Here is a 21,102-nt window from a genome sequence, read left to right on the forward strand (position 1 = left end):
GCTTTTGCTTGACAAAGCAGAATTATTATGGCCTTCTAGCGCAGAAAAGTGCTATCTATTCCAGGCAAAAATGAAACATGTAAGAAAAAGGGCTTCTATCAGAAGGGACAAAAGAGACTTGGTGATGAGTCTAAGGCTAGAGAGTGTGGAGAGGGGAGTTAAGGACACTCTATAACTGGGATATAGGGTAAAACATTCAATGAGAGACATGGGAGAGAGTCTTCTGCAAAGCATTGAGGCTGTGCACAGGGCTAAGTGCTCCAGCACCGAGGGTGTACTAGTAAGTTCCAGCTACCGGGGCACAAGGAACTAATGGACACAGCGCAATCAAGAGCAGCTATTCAGAGCTTCCTTCAGGAACACGAGGGTGGATGGGGAATTAGGTGGCACCAGGCATTCAAGTAAGTCAGACAACACTGAGGCAGAGAGGTGCTTAGCCCCAGCAGCAGTACTGAGATACACATTTACTGCTCTGTAACTGAGGCTGATGATTACAAATTGCTTGAAGCAGAGAATGGGGAAAGCGTTCCACTTACTTACAGGAAAGAGATTCAGTCAGAAACTAATTTGCTACATTTTAGAACAGTAGATATTGAGTCATGTTGTACATACTGGAATAACAGAAATATTGAGATCAAACAGTTGAAATACAGTTTGAAGTGAATAACTAATCTTTATACTGCTATTTTCCCTTTTGGTTGCATTTCTAAGAGCAGAATAACTATAAACAGGGAAACCCACAATTAATTAGGTCAGTCCATCTCACACAATAATATTACGTAAGTTTTCAGAAGTATTAGTTTCCATATCACTGGTACTTTGCGGTCTGTAAAACATGGAAATCAAAAAGCACATGCATTACCCTGTTGGGCTTCCAATGTCTCATCAAGAAACACTGATTACAAGTTATAGCTTTTATGAAATATCTAATTTTGGAACTTTACTAACTTTGTCCCAATATTTATCAACAATAGAATTCATTCCATGACTTGTGATGTACAGGAAATAAAACTCAGTACTTATTTTTCTGAACGTCAGGTTTAAATTTGGCAGGGGTCATGAGCAGTTCATTTTTCTCATACTTACAATTAGAAGGATAATCACTAAGAAGCAACTGTAGGTTGTTTTTTTCATTGTGGATTCTTTCTGGAGAGACATACTGTAGCTGACACTTCTGAAAATGAAACAATATTAAAAAAGCAGTTTTAGACTTTATTTGTTTTGATAATCTCATTTTCTTTATGTGTGGGCATCTTTTTAAACTTTAAGTGCACTGTAAGCGCATGTGTGTGTGTGTGAATGTATATTTGTGTGTGTAGCTCCACTCGAGTGTGCTTTTGTTGGGCAGGAAATGAAAGAGAAATAAGGACAAAGGAACGCTGCGTTGGGACCTCACCAGCAACCTTTTTCTTGGGATTCTTTTTTTCATTTTTTCTTACTCTTTTTTTCTTTAACTAAAACCCCTCTGACTTTTATGGGAACAATATCCATGGGTTACCTTATACCACCATATTTTTTGGCAGCTGTGAGAGCTTAGCAAGTCAACCTGTTTGTATTAGCACGTCCTTCCTAGTTTCATAAAAAATGACCTTCCATTATTAGAGTCAGAAACACTGCTTTTATGAAGGCAATTTTTGATATCTTACAAACCACCAATGTTCACAGCCAATGTTCACAACATGACTATAGAGCATCTTCTACCATAAAGAAGTAAGAAAGTGAACAGCCTGTTGCACCTTAGCTATTCTGTCAACTTAGAAAACAAGAGTGAGGTGTTTTATACCTGGACAAATAATCCAGTGAGCACTCAAAGTATCTGAAACCGCAAATTTAATTAAAAAAAAAAGAAAGGCACACAGACTTGGATGTTCAGTCTGGTTTACATGTACTGAGGAATACAATCACTCAGACAACATTTGTCTCAACAACAGCATTGGCACAGCATTTCTTATGTTGAAATGGTCTGGAAAGTCATCCATTTACAGAGGGGAACTTAAATATGTATCAGTTGTAGTCTTTCTCATGCAAAGAAGAAATATCTCAAGATGTAATGATAGTAAGGCATTTCTACTGAAATAACTTGAGTGGATGTAATATCCTACCAGATCAGAACGGAAATGTTGCAGTCATATGTCACTGAGATTACATGAAAACCAAACGGATGAAAAAGAGGGTCCAAAGGATTTGCCTCTGATAATAAGTAGCCTTATCACACTGTCTGAGCCTTGCCAAAACCATTCTGGTGTGACAGAGGTAATGGGGCAGGCTTATGACACAAAAATTATATGCAGTTACACTGTCAGCTACATATTTGTACCTGATCAACAATGACAGGCAACTGGAAGCAAAAATTGGACAGCTGGATCAGAGGAAAATGCTTGTAATTGTGTGCGCCTTCTTCAGAATAATAAATAAAATCAGTAGCAGTTCAAAATTGTAAAAAGGATTCATGAGCAGATAAAATGTGGGCCCTGATCAGCTGCCCAGTCAGCAGGTATACGTGTGTCTTCACATGGTTTTGCAGTGTAATGTAGAGTTTCTGCAGTGTAAAGATGCCAGTCTTGCAGGTGACTATATTCTTCTTACTTGTCTCGTACTTCTGCTGCATCTATGGGGAGATGAGAAATTGTGGGCAAAGGATTTTTCCTTGCTAATGGCTGATTCATAAATAGTTTTAAAATACGCATCATTTGCTGCAAATAGCACAACGGCACTACCGATTGACTACTAGAGATGAACACTACACGTGCAAAATCAACAGCAGATGAAGTTATCAGTAATATATCTACTTTTTCTTTTGGAAGCACTCACAACATTATTTGGGGCTATAGGTGTAGCTGCGGGTGAGATATTGAGATACTGATCCTAGTGAACATTTGTTATTATATGCAAAAAGCACTATTTAAAATGTTTCTTGTTCCCAGCTCTCCTCCCAATTAAGAAAAAGCCATCTGTAAAGTATTTCACACATTATTTTTCCCCTCTGTTAACCACAGAGACTGTGCCATATGCTACTACATTTGAGTAAATGAGTAAGAATCATTTCCCACACTGAATCTTATATAGTCTTGATATTTCTTGTCTTTCTTGTTCTAGCCAACTTCAACCACAGGAATGGCTGACATGCTACATAAAATCCAGTGCCTCTTTTTATTTTATCTTCCATAGGAGTCTTTTCCAGTGACAACAATTTAAATAGGATAGACTCTAACAACACAAGTAAAATCATTTCTGGCTGCTAAATGACTTTTCATTATTTTATGACCCATGAGAATGGCCCTAGCACCGCAACACACACAGGTTAACACCAGTGTCGGATCAAGAATCATCATCATATTGAAATGAAAAGGTAGGTGCAGGTAAAAAGCATTGATCAAAGGACAGGGCAGAAGTGATGGGCAGGCAGAAAAGTTCACAGAAAGTGGAGTCCTGGAGACAGCCCCTGTTGACCTCTAGATGAAGCATCAGAAGTTCAGCATCATCATAGCTCTGCCTCCACCTCCTACCACCCCTGTGGCCACCCCTGAGTCTGACAGGACACACTTGGATGTGTATCACACTTAGGTAGTGGGGTGTCTGACTCTTGTGTTACACATACCATGTATTTTATGGCAACTCACATTACTGCCTATAGACAGTCTAATGAAAATCTGATAGAGACTGGGTATCCTAGAGGAGTCTCAGGCAGCGCATAGCTGCTCTGGGGCTGTGTTACTCCAAATACAGAAGGATAAATCAGAAATGAATCTGGTCCCTTGGCCACATTCATACCATGATTAGCCATATACTGCCTTTGGTGGTAGCAACCTCAAAAGGAATGAGAGCCCACCTCCTCTGCTTATCGACCCCTCTGCAGCAGCATCTTCTGATGTGCAGCAGGCCGACTTCTGGCCACAGCTGTTTAGGGCTATGTTGTAAAGCAGAATGTTTGTTACCAGTGCAGAAAATGGAGCAATAAATTCTAATCTTTCAAGCTGATTTATGCTTTGGTATTTTAGAGGGCTCCACATTGCAGATGTGGGGTGGATGAGGTTTTCCACAGCTTATGTTTATTGGAAGAAAACAACAGGAATTACAACTACCAAACTGAAAGTTCTTGTGGTCAATGGTAATGGAGATAATTATTATCTTTAATATGGTTCACAGTGACACAATAATTTTCATTTGCTGAAGCTCACAAGCAGATTTTATATATTGTTCTGATTTCTGTTTCTATACTATTTATCCTCTTTTCCATAAGCCTAGCAATATCCTTGCTTGATACTTCACATATTTAACTTTTATAACATTGATATTTAGTGATTAATCATAAGTACATTTTCAAAGCCCAGTACTCTTCCATGATCATATTAATTTCATCTTCTGTTGGTTGTACTAGTATGTATGAAATCCCAATCTGTTTTTTAAACTAGAATACTGTACTTTATTTCTTTGTTAATGTAATATGGCTAATTATGTTAGCTATATTCCTTCTGCTTCAGTTATTAAAATAATCATTGACTCCTTTGGATTGGTCACCTGAGGACCAGCATAACATCCTATTTAATAGCGGCATCTCTTTTGGCCCTGCCCTGATTTCTAGAGCTGTGACAGTGAATTGATCAGGGTTTTAATTACAGTTATTATAGGACTGCCCAAAAGGTGACACAATCCTCCCTCCTTAGCCATTTGTGCAAGTGGCTTCAGCTGGGCAATAAGGACGATCAACGAGTGAGAACACAAGGCAGAGCACCTGGGCAAGACACAGGGAAACCCACAAACCACACTGTTAACTGTCTGTGAAACCTAGGTCAAAGGAAGGGGTTGCAGGTCTGTTGGCCTCCATTTTGCCAATGCAAAAGCAGCTTGGGGAAAAGGATTAAAAGCATCCCGCATTCCCAGCTGTGCATCTTACTACCAGGTTCCTTCTGGAACTGGTAGTCTGGTCTCCAGACTTCTGCTTAATCACCTGGAAGACTGGACTTCTGCTTAATCACCTTCTGGGCCAGGAATCAGCTGTACAATCATGCTCTTAGAAAACTAAGAGAAGGAAATAGCACTAGCCCCTGCCATTTCCTAAGCATGACCTCTAGTCAACAGCCCGCAATGGTCTGCAAAACTGTTTATTGGCACCGTGGTATTCTGACAGCCACATTTCCAATGGTAATGGTGAGCTCTTTTCAGTTCATTCAGATATATGGGAAGGCTGGTTACTGTCAATCTCAAGAGATATCCCAAAAAATACAGGCTCTGGATTCTCAATTTCAGGTGTCAGGCCCCGAATGTGTAATTCGTAGACATCTAGGTCACTTGCAAGATCTTATCATATTCCTGCTGGCAGTCTTGGAGATTATTTCACTGTCAGGGAGATAAATGTGCAGTTTCTTGATGATTAACTAGTTGTTACTGAAGCAGATTACCATTAACTTCAATTACCTTGTTTGGCTTAGATGGTGAAATGCATCGGCAGTAATGAATGGGTGCAAATGGAAACTATTAGCTATGGCAAACAGGCAATCCCAGAGCTACACAAGATCAAGTGACCAAATAAAACTACTTTATCAATTCACTTGGGTTATATAGAAACTTCAACGTTTGATGTTTTGTTTTCCAGATGAAAACCATTTAACAAGAAGGGGCTATATTACTTCAGACTTTTTTTTTTTTCAAATCCTTGTCAATAAATCAGGTGAAGATCAAACGAAACAGAAAACAAGCTACAAACCTGGCTCTGTTTACATCTATGGTAATCAAACAGTTTTGAAAAGCTCCTGCACTACACATCTGAGCAGCCAATGCAGTCAGAAATACTCAGGGTTGCATGACAGAGGTGATTATACTTTGAAAGAGCAAAAAGTGCAGATGCCACATTACAAGAATGTTCTTTGAATGAGAATTATTTACCTGAAACTAATAATATGAGAGGCAAATTACCCAGAAGGTTTTCAGAAAAGATTCAACCTTTTTATTAGGCAAAAGCACTAAAGCATTAAATTAAGCTGATTCTACTGTCTACCTGTCACAGGCAGCTGCCAAAAGCTTGGGTGAGGAGCCCATGGGAGGTTTCCATTAACTAAGAGGGGAGGTGATGTAATTAATGAGCACGTGGTTTTTAGGTCCTGGAAATTAGATGAATTCCATTTGTGTTATATGTTGATCTGGGTACAGCACTTTTCTCTCCTCTAATAAGTAAGGGATGTGATTCCTACCATATCAGTAGCCAGAAAATTACTACTTTTTCAATACTTAGGGAGGCATCTCTAATCCCCCTTCTGGCTGTTGGCCAAGAGGTTTTAGGTGTCCTAAAGGAAAGTGAAAGGAAAGAAAATAGCAGGAGGGGACTGAGAGTATTTTAATGGATTTGTAGTATTTATAAAGAGCAGATTGTGCGGTTTCCTACAAAAGGATTTATCTTTTAACTTTTGCAAATGCACTCTGGGAAGGTATAAAGCATAAAATGTGTTAGCCCAGGTGTTTTAGATGTTAACAGGAGCATCTTAAGATAGGAGGTTCAGCATTTCTGGATTTTAGGTTTTTCAAGTCTCCCTGAACCCTGTTTCACCACCAGTTCTCTGAAGCTGGTAAAAGCATACTTTTTTACCCAGGAATAAGCCTCTGAACAATGCTTAAGACTCTATTTTATAGTAATACTTATGGGTCTTCATATTAAACTGGACAGCAATTTATCCCAAGCAAGAAACGCTTTTATTTAGAAGAAAAGAGTATTGCAGAATTGATCTTTATATTTAAGAGACAGGCATTTGGTGCTGCTATAAATTGGACATATTGTGCTTTTGGAGTACTCTGGCCTTGGCCACATGTTTCCAGCCCCTCCTTGTGCTGGTGTCATGAAAATCTGGCCCAAGCAGCTATCCCAGCAGAAAGCGAACACTGCCATATGCAAGCTCATATACTTAGGTGGGAGGAGAGGTAGAATACCAGGAACATAACAGTCCTGGTATAGATCAGTTTAGGCTGTCATGGAACTTGAACTAATAAATAAATAAATAAATATGACTTCTGTGCTTTCACAGTGAAATAAGGAACCGTGTTTGCAGGATGTGATTGAATAACGTGCTATTACACTTTGTACTTAAGCCTCAGGGAGGTAGAAACTGTGGATCACACTGTTTCTCTTAAAATGAGTTCAGTCTCCTCGGGCAATATTTGAGGATATGCTCTTAATACAATCTCATTGTAACAAAACAGCAATAGTTCATATGAGAATTAAGTCAGACTCTCAGCAACCTCATTCCTTTCAGATACAGAGGGCTTTCTTTTTCTTACATTCAGATTTGCATTGCTTATGTTAAATTAGAAGTTGTAAATTTCTGAAGTATCACTTCAAATTTCAGTGACTCTGTTTTCGGCAATGGATAATTAGATTAAAACATCAATGTTTTTTTAAAAAACAACTATTAAATGTCATCAAACGTTATCATGTTAAAGTCAAATATTGCTAGACTATAGAGCAAAGAAGCAGAAAGCAAGGGATAGGACTAAATTCTGCAGCAGAGCGTTTCTGCTACTCTAAGAGTGCTTGAATAAATGAAGACCTTTCAGCTAGTGGTTGATCACATGTTAGATGAAAGCAACCACCCTGCATGATTGCCAAGTTCATCTCTAAGCATTCCTCAAAGCAGAACATTTCCAAGCCATTTAGTCACACTGTGAAGCTCGTGTTTAGGATCTCACATAGTAAGGGAGTAACATTTTAGTCTTTTAGGCATAGTGGTGAATGGTGTTTTGGAAATCGCTTACAATTTTTTTGAGGTCTCTGCAGCAGTGCTTGTAAAACAAGCAGGTATACAAGTACCTAAGTGTGGTGACCCTTCAGCTAGCACACATCCAGAAGCTTGGCATGAGTATCAGTCTGCTATAGAGCAGTGACTTCAGAAGTCATGCACATTTATGGCAGATCATAACCTTTTGCATAACCTGCAAAATTAGAGCAGATCTTTGGAATGTATCATCCATATCTACAATTCTCTCAGAGATTTCAGAGTATTTATCACCTGCAAAATAATCTTTGTTGCTAATATTAATCATGCTAGTAAAATTTGCAGCAAGAATTGTAAGCTAAATACATTGAAAGTGATTACAAGAGGTTAGCTCAAAACTGATTAAGTCAGTTAAGGAAAAAGTCACTTCACTGATTTATGATTTTAGTCTGACTTGCATCATGACTGTACTGTACATGAGACTTCAGTTATATGTACTGTACAGTCCATGCCAGCAAATTAACTTGGAAATATTTTAACACATAACTGAGTTCAGTGAAACAAGAATAAAATGACAGCTCCACTGTAGACACTTTGGAAGCACAGGTGAAGAGTCTAAAGAAAGTAAGAAATACTGCAGGGTGAGGGTTGAACTTAAGGGCACTCCTTTTCCCAGCTGCCACATTCTCTCTGCAACGTATTAGAAAAATCTTCATTTTACTTGGGATGAACTCGGGATGAACCTCCCATGTGACAGTCTCTCCTCTTGGGTCTGTACTTTTTTGATTCTACATAATAACAGGATTCTTGTTAAAAAATTCTTTCAGCTGCAACCTATATGTACAAGATCAAATGTTGGAAAGAAAAATAGTTATTTAATATTCACTTTTGGCCAATTCCTTCTCAGCTTTCCATTTTATGGTCTTTCAGGCAAACTCCCATTGATCTATTTTTGTAACCATACATTCCTGTAGATTATTTAAGCAAGTGAATATTTTATGGAGTGGGCAGAAGAACAAGAAAAATATTACACTTACTTATTATGTCACTGTTTTTATATAAATCATATAAAGTGTAAAAAGTCACGTGAGTGTATCATTATAAATCAAATACACCTGACACAATTTTAAAATATTTTGTTTCCATTTGGCAGCAGAATAACCTATGCTATAGCTGAATGCATGTTTTATTTTTAACCTGACAAAAATGATATTTTTTGTTTTTCTTGAGTCTAGTTCTAATTTTATAGGTCTGCTAAAAAGGAATAGAAATCCTGATTATGGTGGAAGTCTGGGTTGGGATGGCTTACTACTGATCTGGAAAGGCTGCTTCTAATATATTAAATGGCCCAGTAGACACAGACAAGCTTTTGAGCATGCAAGACATTTTGGGACAGTCTGAAGATGTCCTTTTGTGTCTGAGAGCTTGGAAAGTGCAGAAACACCTCTTGGCTTACTGCAATAGATATTATTTCTGCTGGCAAAACTTGCCTTGCCTATATTCTTAAACTAATACTGCTACTGCAACCTTGATATTTCTATAACCATACCTACACTAAAAAGTAAAATAAAATGCAAGTCATCCAAAGATGCCTTTGCATTTTATATACGTTTCTGCAACTCATCTAATAATGTCCCTAAAGAACACAGAAATAACGAACCACAGGTAAGCCAATAACAATAAGATTATCTCCATGAGTCATAGATTAATTAAATATCACATCTCTAGTGCTTGTTTACTGTGTTGTTCCTGTCAGGAATTACAGCACTGTCAATTAAGTGCAACACTCTAAATTCCCAGTTTCAATTAGGGCAAAATCAGCACAATACTCACTATGGTATTGCACATTCGTCACAAAAATTTAAATGGGTGGTTTACGTATGATAAATTACTACAAACTGATATTTTAATTCTGCAAGCATGAATAGGTAGCTATTAACCACTTAATATTCTATGGAAGTCTTACATTAGAGAATTTCTATTATTGGAAACTTACACTGAAAGATTTACTCTCACTGATAACTAGGCAGGCAATGTTTGTAACGAACACACATGAGTTCAGATTAGAGTAAATGAGGGGAAATGGGCCTTTTGAAGAAGCCCCAAATGGGGCTTCTGAAGAAAAAAGTAGTATTTTCTCTAAGGTACCTCTTTTTTCTGCAAATTAGAGAAATTAGATTAGCAAGGAATACAGCTGAGGGAGTGGGAATCACTGGAGCAGCCAGACAAGTCATTCTTTGTGTAACTCATACATTCCTAAAAAAAACTTATAGAAAAAAACCATGGTTCTCATCCCAAACATCCTTCCAGGCCTGCAGTCTGGAGTCCAGAGTTTCATGCGGGTGTCCCAGTGGAATGACTGGGTTCAGGTGAGACAAAAAGTATTCACAAGTAAACAAGGCCAAGAGATGGCTGAAACAGATGCTGCCCATGTGCATTGGCCATGTGGCCTTGTGAATTGAAGGGATCGTGAACTTTGACCTTGCAGGGAAACAACAGATCTCTCACTCATGTATTAATAAACAGAGGAATTGGTCTATGCAGTTTTGCAGTCAGAGTCTCTTCAAAAAGCTTTTGCAGGTCCTGAATACACTTGAATATCAATGGTCAGGCACCTCTCATGGAAGTTGTAGTGGCAAACGAGTATTCAGGTCCATTGCAAAAGGCCTGATAGTGTAGTGGGCCAGAGATGGATGTAGTGCTTCCACCAAAAATCACAAAGTAGGAATGAGGAACATGAGATACAACAAGGAAACAAGCCTTTGCACCAGAATCATGTTGGATGGGGAAGATGCTGGGTCCTGCAATTGGCGGAGTACTTGTTTTGGACTTGTGGGTCTTTGCAGCTTTCTACTAGTGCACATAATTCAAGCAGAGTATTTCCCAGGATAAGTTACTGTGGATAAATTACTATGGAGCTGGTGAAACTTTGCTTGTATTAAGACATAGTTAATTAAGATTTCTTCCTATCCTGCATTCTAAGGACAACAGGAACTCAGGTTTACTATGGCAATTTGAGCAATCTCAGATTGCAGACTGACACTTCACTCCTACTCTCCACTATGCTGGGGCTCACTATCTCACTTGCAGGATAGATCCCCCAAAGAGCTAAGGTTTTCACTGCCTTCAACAGGGTGTCTGAAACACAAACAAAAAACAACATGATGTTTTTATGTGCACCCTGGCTTTTCTTTCCTCCTTTATATATGTTATGTAGAGCTGAGAGACAGCACTGGGAAAATAATCTACCTCAAATACGAAGCTGGCACAGTGTGGGAATATTTACTGTCACCGATATTGGCAAAAGTGGCTCCTCAGAACCTGTCAATTTTCTCTCAGAAAAGTTTTTAGCCTCTTGGCTTTATCACTGTGTTATTTGTTACTTCTGTTTTTATTTCAATTCATTCTCTGATCATCCTCCTTTCATTCATTAGTTTCCTGCATGAGATTCTAGGGAGACAGTTAAACACAGAGCCTAATTTTTACCCCAGTCTGGGCACCAGAGGGGAGCACAGAACTGGCCTGAGGCATCTTATTAGCTTGAGATGATGCCTGAAGTATCTTATTAGCCAGGGATGGTGAGAGCAATATCTGCTCTAGATAGTACCTGCTAGTACCTGTTCAGTTTTCAAGTCTCTGAAAGCCTCTCAGACCACTGCAATTCTCAAGCAATTCAGTCAGCCAGAGCTCATTTATGATCACTTCCAACATAATGTTTTTCTTACAGCTGCCAACACTAACTCTGAATGCTTCCTAATGCAAAGGTTTACTTTTGGTAAAATCTTGATATATACTGGCTAAAGTCTGTCCTTAGTGGAGATTTATTTTGCTGTGGACGTGAAACTGAATTTCTGGCTCCATTACACAAGGAATTCAGAACCAACCCCAAAATGTCTGCTGAAATCTCTAATGAGGACTAACTTCCAAGTTTTGAGTCAGCTGAAAATACTCAATCAATTTGGCTTTTCTGACCACAGCCCAGACTTGCGCAGGTGCCGTGGTGCTGATCTTCAGTCTAGCATGTAGCACTCAGATAATTTTTGCAACAGCTATGTTTAAGGCTGCCTGGTTTCTTCTTCCCAAATCCAGCTGCAGAAGCAAAGAATAATCTGGAGCACAAATGATGCAGTTAAATAGGAAAATAAATCCCTCCAGTATAGCAGCCTGTTTGTAAAGCCTTTTAAAATAAAAACCTGGAAGTAGTCTGTAATTCTTCACAATATCTTTCCTGTTTTATCATTGGTTGCCAACGTTAGTATTTATTTCACTGGCAATGAGTAAAAAGACTGAAACTTTAGCCTCTTGCTCCTGTTAATAACTTCAAATATCCATCCATGATCAAAAGCTTCATGTGGAAAAATAATAGATGGTCTTTTCCCTAAAATGTTTTGCCAGATAAAGTATCTTCATATGGAAAGTACTTTATATAGCACACAGAGGTCAAAAGGAAAGCCCATTCAGATGAGCACTGAGATGCGTAAAAGTCTTCCAAGGGCTTTGGAGGGAAGTCAGAATAGTCTATTCAATATCAGCTGGGGCTGACCTTATTTGACATCTAGACAGTTTTACTGAATCCAACTGTCGGTGTGTGTGTGTCCAAGCTTCTGCAGCACCATGCAAAATTGTTATGTGTAGGGAATTTAATACAACCTAGTTCATTTGCCTGTGTGGAGAGTGTCTGGGGGCTTTTTGCTCTTCCTCTGGGGCTGATTTGGCCTTTTGGTGATCCAGGAAGTTCAGATTTTTATTTGCTTACAAGTAATTTTTTAGTTTTTGCCTAAAGCATACTGTGTACTTGACCTTTCTATGCAGAATGTTTTTTCAGACACAACCTGTTTAAAAATCCACCTAAAGAATATTTTTCTCAAATAATCTAAACATTTCTAATTCTGGAAGTTGGGTGTCTTCTGCACCACACTCACAGGGCCAGCTTCATCAAGATATTGAAAGGCCTAACTCTCACTGGTTTCTTGGAATAAGATCTAGCTTTGCATACTATATAGCTTTGAATGTCTCTCCTTGCACATATTCGGCCCACCTTGTGATCCCAAAGTGCCTCATTAGAAAATGAGTAGACAGAAAGATGTCAGAGGACACTGAGGGTCTGACAATTTCCCAACACAATAAAGAGAACCAATGCCAGTAACACAATATAGATATACTGAAGGTTTCATTTGACTATATCAGAAGTATAGAAGCACAGAAACGCTGAGGTTGGAAGGTGTCCCTGGAGACGTTGTGCGTTCAGGCCAGCAACTGCAAAAATCAATGCCGATCTTCATGCTAAAATGAGAATCCTTGGCAGGAGCTGCTTTAGCATCATCAAAAAAGATTGAGTTGAAACTAATAACAATTGGCCATTTACAGGAAAATTCAGGTGTGTTAGTCGTGGAAGAAGAAGACAGGAAAACAGATTGTTGGAGATCTTGTCAGTAGAGTGACTGGGACCCCCCAGCTACTGCCAAAGCTCCTGGTAATGGATAGTGAATTAATTTTTTAAGGTGATGCCTCAGCTAATCAGATGCAACACAGGCTGGTAACCTGCTATTTATATTCCTTTGGAAGGAATATGAAAGCTTAACTTCGCATATGATGGTTTTAGGGATGTACATTGTACATATGGCTGTTGTATCCTATCTTAGCTTCAGGTGAACCCTAGTCCACCCAGCTTGGCATTATGAGCACTATCTCTTTCTTTTACGCAACTGTTGACATTCCATGGGGCAGTGGCAGCAACAGCAGGATGGCAGCTGAATGCTACAGTACTGAACAATGAGGTAGACCCCATCACATGCAAGTGCTGTTGTTTTTGAAGGCATCTGGTATCACTTGCATGAGGTCAGAGGATATTGCCTGGCTGTGGGTACATGTGTGTTCACTGCTGTTACTGGATGGAAAACTTCCCTGCTTAAATTTTTTGTCCATTAAATTCTTTGTCCACTATCCCTTTAGAAACACAGTAATGATACTATTTTTTTTCTTTTCCATTAAACAAAGAGCAAGCTAAATATACTCAACTTAGTTCAGTTGAGATTATTGCACTCTGAACTTCTAGATGTTGGAACACAATTTGGCTGTGGGATATGATAACAAATGGTTGGAGAAAAACTTTTAGCCCTATGCCCATCTTGAATATGTCCAATTTTCACCAATTAAATAAATGCAAATCCCAAATCAGTGAAGCAAAGCTTAGAGAGAATGACAATTTGTTTTGATCCTATACTGTAACTTGAGAAACATTCATTACTTTTAAAATAACACAACACTGAATATATTTCTTTTCAGATAGAAGTAGATGAGTTTAATTCATCTGAAATTGGAGGAGTAAACTTCCCTTGGATTTGAGTAAAAAAGGTGTGAGACTTTTTGGAATACTATTCCTCTATGACTAAGACTTATTTTTAACTCAGCTAGGTATGACTGATAGTATTTATCCAAATGTGACCAAACAATCCTGCATTATGCCCTCAAGCAGGGACACCGTGAGCAAGAAATTTCATAAATAGACGGGTTTAAATGTTTGTGCTGATAATCTCCAACCAAAGCACTTACTGAGTGCTTCAATTAAATGTTAACTGGTGTGATTTGGTATATTTGGTATTGATTTCAATGGAAAGAAGTTTGGATCAGACAGAGAAAAAGAGGAATGTTGCAAAAAGGTGGTTAGTCTCCAGCAGTGAGCAAAGGTGACAAAAAGACAAACACTTTGACTCATGGATTTCTTGCTAAACTGTTCTCCCCGGTAATTGCAGCTCAGAGCTGGGGCACACAGCACTCTCTGCATAAATGGCCATGCCTTTGCCTTGGTTCAATCACATTTAATAATGAGGGCCTGGGGAAGAGCTAGCTATCCTGCTTAATTAGTCTTGTAAACTTCAACAAAACTGCCATACAGGTTCTCTACCACTCCACACAGCAACAGATTTGCTCTCAGTTCCTTATGCCTGTTGTGGAAACTGCTGCTCCGGGAGAGCCACACAGAGGCTCCAGGGTCACAGCAGATTTTAGTCCTGCAGAGTGGGTGAGAAACATGGGACAAGCTATCAGTGGAGATGAAGTTTCTCATTTAGAGACAGACAGGTCTATGCAAATCCTTGTCTTGGCCTTTTTTTCTTGAAATTTGTTTCACAAGGCATACTCTTTGGCTGGCAGCCATCCAGAAGTTGGTGTAAGACATGCAAAGTCTTTTTTTTTATTATTCTGAGAAGATAGGATATAAAGAGCCATCAGATTGCAACAGTATATGATTCCTAACACCAGCCCGCAACATGAGATAAGCCATTCCTTTTTGCTTTCTTGACTTCTATTTAAGGATTTTTTTTCAGTTTGCTCTCTTGGACTTGAGCAGAGTTTTGCCCCTTACTTCAAGATATATCTGTAAAAAAAATACTGGAAAAACTTCTCAACCAACCTTGATATTGAAAAAAAAATTCAAAGTGGGAATGAAGCAGTACCACAAAAACTAATGCAATTCTGCACTGATATAATATCATCAGGTAATAACATTAAGCTTATTTTATCAGTTCAAAAAGTAAAACTAAATTCATCTGAGGTTATATAACTGCTTTCTAAATTCATATGAACAGACCACGATTTCTGCCTTGATGCTTGTTTTCTATCAAAGTTTTGTAAAATTCTTGCTTTCCTTTGCAAATAAAACCAAGTGGTCATTTTTGCATTTGAAATATTCCGAATAACAACTCCACCTTCAAAAATGACCTGGTAAAGGCAGATATGCAGAGATATATCTTGTTTATATGCAACAGTCAACACAGACATTCCAATCACCAAAATCATTTAAAGATTCCCGTAATGGAATTCAAATCATTTTAATGCTATTTAAGGGTTTCCAGAGATAAAGGTTTGCTTTGAGATGCATGTAATTATGTCAGACACCTTGTAGAATTACCAAGGCATATTATATGTTTTTTGAAGGTATGAATGCCTTCATACCTTTAAGGTATGAACTATGAGAGAACTTTTCCATCCAGCATGACATAGTTGTTCACTCTATACAAGGAAAGTGATAAGATGCTTCAGGATAGGCATAACAGCGAGGCAGGGGAAGGGGTAGAGGTCTTCACTGAATAGGGAATGATGCTGGAAAAGGTGTTATTTTTCTGATCTATTTTCTGTACATTACAGACACCCCTTTTAGAATGGGGAATATACAGGACAGGATACAATGAGCTGTGATTGTAATTTTCAGTTTCCTGAAAACTAGGGCCAAAATAAGTTGAAATTATCAGTAAATTTTCTTTTATTTAACTAAAAGCTGTAACATATAGCATTGCTATGCAATATAAGAAATTCTTGTCAAATTTGCTTTCTATCTATTTCTTGAAATGAAAATCTAGCATACTCCTTAGAAATCATGTTTTTTCTCTAACAAATACATCAGGAAGACAACTGAAAGGAAAAAGTTAATTTTTTAAATAAACATAAGCCAAATGAGAGACACAGAAGGCTCGTTTTGCTTTTTTAGAACAGAATAAATATTAATTTTTAATAGTGAAATTTAATGATATTTCAATGCAATTGAGATGCAAATTCTTATTTAACTAAATTAACCGAATCATTTTTAAATTAATAAAAAAAGTCATTTCTTGAATGTACACCTAAACTGAGGAGAGTAAATCACGAACAAAACATTCTTGAAGTGCCATAATTAATGAAGTCTTGTTCCTTAAGGATTCCGTACTCTATGATTAATCACAAGTTCTGAGCATTTTTTTTTGTGATGAAGAGACATTTACTATGTTGTATGTGGATACTGTACTTTCTTACAAGAACATCCACTGCAGTGTTTTCCTGAGTCAAGACACTTACTGGATGCCTGTACTGGGATTTCTCTTAACCTCTCATCTACCTACTTTAATGAAACTTGGAGAGAAATATATTTACCCCTGGGAAGTGTCGAGTTTGGGAAAAATTGACAAACAAACGAGTTTGGGAAAAATTGACAAACAAATTTAAAAGTTATCAATAGAGGACAGATGGGTCCACACATGTACAAACTAGAAGTATCATCATTCATTTCTTATTAGATTCTTAAACAAATTTATCTCTTTCTCTCTAACATTTCTTTGTAATTCATCAGTCAGAGCCTTCAACATCAGTTTGTTCCCAGCTATAGTCAATCCTCAAATTACAGAAAAATCAAATCAAGGGAGCTCTATTTTCTTTTTCTGTAAACTTAGGGTAAAGTGAATCATCAGCACAGAAAGCTTGCTTCAGTGGGTTTGTGATGTATCCTGACATGCTGTATTCAATTTCCTGCCAGTATAGCCACCCAACCGAACTGTACTGCTCAAATATTAGCACAGTTCAATGCCAAGATCTTTTTTTAAAAAGATCAGTGCAACAACCTTTCAAAAAGCACCAGTCCTGCAGTGCCATAAAGAAGCCTTGCCTTTGAAACAAAAAGTATGAACAATTTGAAATAAAACAAGAAAGATACTCATCCTTTATCTTAGGTAAGGTGGGAAATAATTCCACCATACAAGGTATTATTCCCACTGTGTGTAAAATTCCATTTTTTCAGCTAGGCTAAAGGACACAATCTAGAGTGCCTGATCCCTTAATTATACTCCAGCTATATCTAAGAATATGTGTGTTCCGATTAATGAAGGTATGAGAAGTAGTTCTCAGAAATTTTCCTTGGGGTTTAATTACAGTCTCTGATAGGAATCTCTAAATAGAAATTTCTTTAAACTGTTTCACAGTTTAATTTCTTTCTTTCCCCCAGAAATGTAAAGCATGTTGTAATCCGTTCACTATACACTGGAGAATTTTCCAAGCCAAAAAAAAAAGAAAAAAAGAAAAAAAGACATGGCTTAAATAAGTCTTTGATTTTTTTTTTTCAGAATAGAGGCATAACCTGTGCTGGTTCATAATCTTGGTTACTATATCATAGCTATGTTACATATTTAACCCTAAATACTGTTTATGACAAATCTCTGACAGTTCACCTGCTCATACTTGTAAAATAAGGGAAAATTTATGATAACTATTATTGATTATAATTTTGCATAGGAGGCAGAGATTTAAGTAACTGGGATAGGAAGTCAGTGCATCATTTTCATAGCAAACAAATCGTGGCAAATGGTATATCCTATAAATGTATAATAGCAACGAAATTCAAATTAATGCCAAAAGTTGACTACCACAGCAGGCAATGGGAAAAGCTCTCTGACAGCAATTGATTCTGACAGAAATGTGAGGACCTAATGCTATTTATATTTTATGTCCCTAACCTTTTAAATTTATTTTCATTTACCTTTAACTTTTAATGTTTTTGAAATCCCAGGCCTCTATCTTGCAATGTGATTAAAGCTGACACATCCTGGCATGGACACAAACGGATGGCACAGCCCAAAACCTTTTTCTTTAACGAACTGAATTTGGGAAGTTGGAGTCTTGGCTTCAGCATTTCAGTGGACCAGCACCAACGCTCCCACCAACATGGAGTAAAAATAAAAACAGTTAGATGCAACAGACTCCTGTGGGAAATTTGCTCAAGAAAAGGGAAATTAGAGAAAAACTAGGGCCTAACAGAAGTTAAGGCATTGCAGAGGCTTGCTTGAGGTGAGGGACAGTTACCACTTCCAGGACGGTCGGTATGTACAGAATCTACTTCTCCACAATTCCTTTGGCAACACAGTCTGCCCTTCTACTCTTACTTAATAAGAGTAAACAAAGAGTGGAGCAGAATGGAGCCACCATGGCCAAACTGTGGTAACTGCGGAGGTGGTAACGTGATGGTGCTGTGCAGCTGATGAGTGAATGGAGGGTGGAGAGGAGTGAAGACACTGCGGCCAAACTCTGTTGTATTCCCTGCAGAGGTGGCAACCTGGTTGTATCACATAGTACAATAAGATGTCTGGTGCTGGACCAACAATGGTGGCAGGTCAGTCCCTTCTGATGGACTTTGCTCAAGCTTTTCCTCATTCTAATCCCATTATAACACCAATACACTAAATACTAAATGAAGTTGATCAATCAGGTTGAATTCAGACACTGTGACTCATGCTGAAGAGTCTACCTCCCAGGCAGATGGGCTGATTTCAGTGTCACAATTCAAGGGATAAAGGTGAACTTGGCAAGATAGTCATATCTGGCCATTTATTTTTTTCCTGCTATTTTGGATCTATCCAGAGTATTCAGACATTAGAACACAATTGCTTTCAGCAATACATCCATAGTGGGCCTGATATGACTGGTAATGCAAATGACAGTAGTTAATAAAGAAAGCTGCATTGTGTTGTTTTATATTTCAACAAAAGTGGGGGGGGAGAAAGTCCATTTCTCTCTGAGGAAAAGTGCAATGTTATATGAAGAACAATGCTTCTCCCAGCAGTCATTTTCTAGTAAGTAACACTTCTGAGCAATTTAGAATATAGAGAACAAACTGTACATGTTGTAATAACTATGCTAATAAATCTGGACCTGATCTTTCTGATCTTGTGAACTGATCTTTTATGTTTATAAGCATAATGCCCTTATCTGCATCTTCTCTTCTCCTTCCACAAAGACACTCTTGAAGGTATGGATCCAGAAGTATTAAACGCCCTCTTCTGAATGAGGCTTGCACAATGAGGCTATATTCTTGCTGTAGTTCTTTTATAAAAGGGAATATTATAAACACTACAAATTCCAGGTGAGATCCAGATCTTGCAGAGTTGGCTATCTGAGCTCTGCATCCAAATCTCCTGGCATACTCAGTCAAGGGAAAGGGGGCATGACTCATTCACACACACATTTTAAATGTTTGCTTTAGGATGATTTAAATTAGTCCCTTTGAGTGCCTACATCAGCACAATGGTCAGAGAAACACCATTCCCTAGATTTGAGGAAATTTCAAGCGTTTACACAGGTGCCTCTGTGCAAGCATTGCCATTGCGTAATACTATAGGGTGCTTTAATACATTCCAAACCAATATTTGCAATCAACATTTTGAATAGTGTAATAGAGTAGAAGAAATCACACTCGAGTTTACCCAAATGAGAGACCTTTTTTATGGACTGTGATACCATCAGTTGAATGAGAGTTTGGGACAGTTGAATGTCCCAAAGTTAGACAACCAGACAAGGCAAGGCATCTGACCACTGAACTTTTATTTCTCTTAACAGGGACACCTATTTAAATCATTTATCATTCTTGTTAACTTAATTGCCACAGCTAAAGGCTAAGCCTGTTAGGAGCTCCAGATTGAGCAGCTCACTACAGCCCTTTGTCCTTCACAGCAGTGAAACCCAAGCACCTTTCAAGCTAGTTAGACCAAGGACCCAAACATGCAGAAGACTGTTACAGAAATGGTAAGGTTGGTTGAATGGAGAATGACTGGGGATATCTGAGTTTGGAAGCACCAGAAGGAACAAGGAACAGGAGAAAGGCTATGGGAATGGCATGGGTGATGGCTTAGTTAGCAAGTGAGCAAGATGATAGCAACAAAGAACAGACTGAAAGCAGGGACATCATAAAAGAAAGGCAGCCTGCACACAGACTAAAGCAAAGAATCGATGTGTTTAGAGATGATGGTGGGAAGAGAGTGCGCAGAAGGAGGCAAAGACATTGAAAGAATGAGACAAAAACAGTGAGTAAATCCGGATGAATCACAGAGATTAAAAAGACTGAATAGAGACAAAAAATCAGTCAGCTCCTAAAGAATACAAATGCATGGACCCAATAGGCCAGGAGACATGAGAAGGACTTGACAGCTGCCATCCCTTGTCCTCCACGTAATTGCAAGAAATCCTGGACAGGGCACCCAGGTGCGATGTGGTGTCTGCATATTGAACAGACTTCTTGGGCACACACATTGTGAGGCTTAAGTGGTATGAGTGTACAACTAAGTGAAATCAGTTTTGTTTTGGAAAAATTAAGTCCTCCTACTCTCCCATAAGGTCTCACAGTGGGCTTTGCTATGCTGTTTACAAGGCTGAAATATTGCTTTCTAAAGCCGTGAGAATCTACCTCTCAACTGGTCCAGTTAATATTTCACCACTTAACACAGATGGTAAGTTTTTCAGCAAGGAGCACTAAGATTAGCTGAGAATGAAGTGGTTGGTTAGCACATACACCTAGGTGCCTTACTTCCAGTTTCCCAACCTGTCTGACTCAAACTAGACCCTTAATAATCTGCCACATACCAGTGTCATAGCAAAGACAGGTAGTTTTCCTAACCCTCTTCTGCTTGTGAATAGATCATCTGTCCTGAAACTGAGGAACTCTTTTGTATAAGAAAATGCTGGAAACTTGCATGTTGCTGAAGTTTATTTTATTTCAACAAATTGACACTGTCCAGCAACATAATGATACAGAAATGTTTTGTCAAAACATTTGGATAAAAATACCCCAAAACTTTTTGATAGCAGGAAGTCCCATTATTCTACAATGCCT

General features: G+C 38.4%; 1 protein-coding gene across 1 annotated transcript in view; it reads right to left on the minus strand.

Moving 5' to 3' along the window:
• CALCR (calcitonin receptor) overlaps positions 1-21,102 on the minus strand; it is a 136,883-nt gene that overhangs the window by 62,957 nt on the left and 52,824 nt on the right. Inside the window, exon 2 of the mRNA XM_088533481.1 lies at positions 1,087-1,174. Coding sequence (XP_088389607.1) covers positions 1,087-1,174 — 88 coding nt within the window. The remainder of the gene's footprint in view (positions 1-1,086; positions 1,175-21,102) is intronic.

Source organism: Tinamus guttatus, unplaced genomic scaffold (genome assembly GCF_059628265.1).
Source record: "Tinamus guttatus ecotype Peru unplaced genomic scaffold, ASM5962826v1 Tinamus_guttatus_pri_ptg000503l, whole genome shotgun sequence".
NCBI classification, from domain to species: domain Eukaryota; kingdom Metazoa; phylum Chordata; class Aves; order Tinamiformes; family Tinamidae; genus Tinamus; species Tinamus guttatus.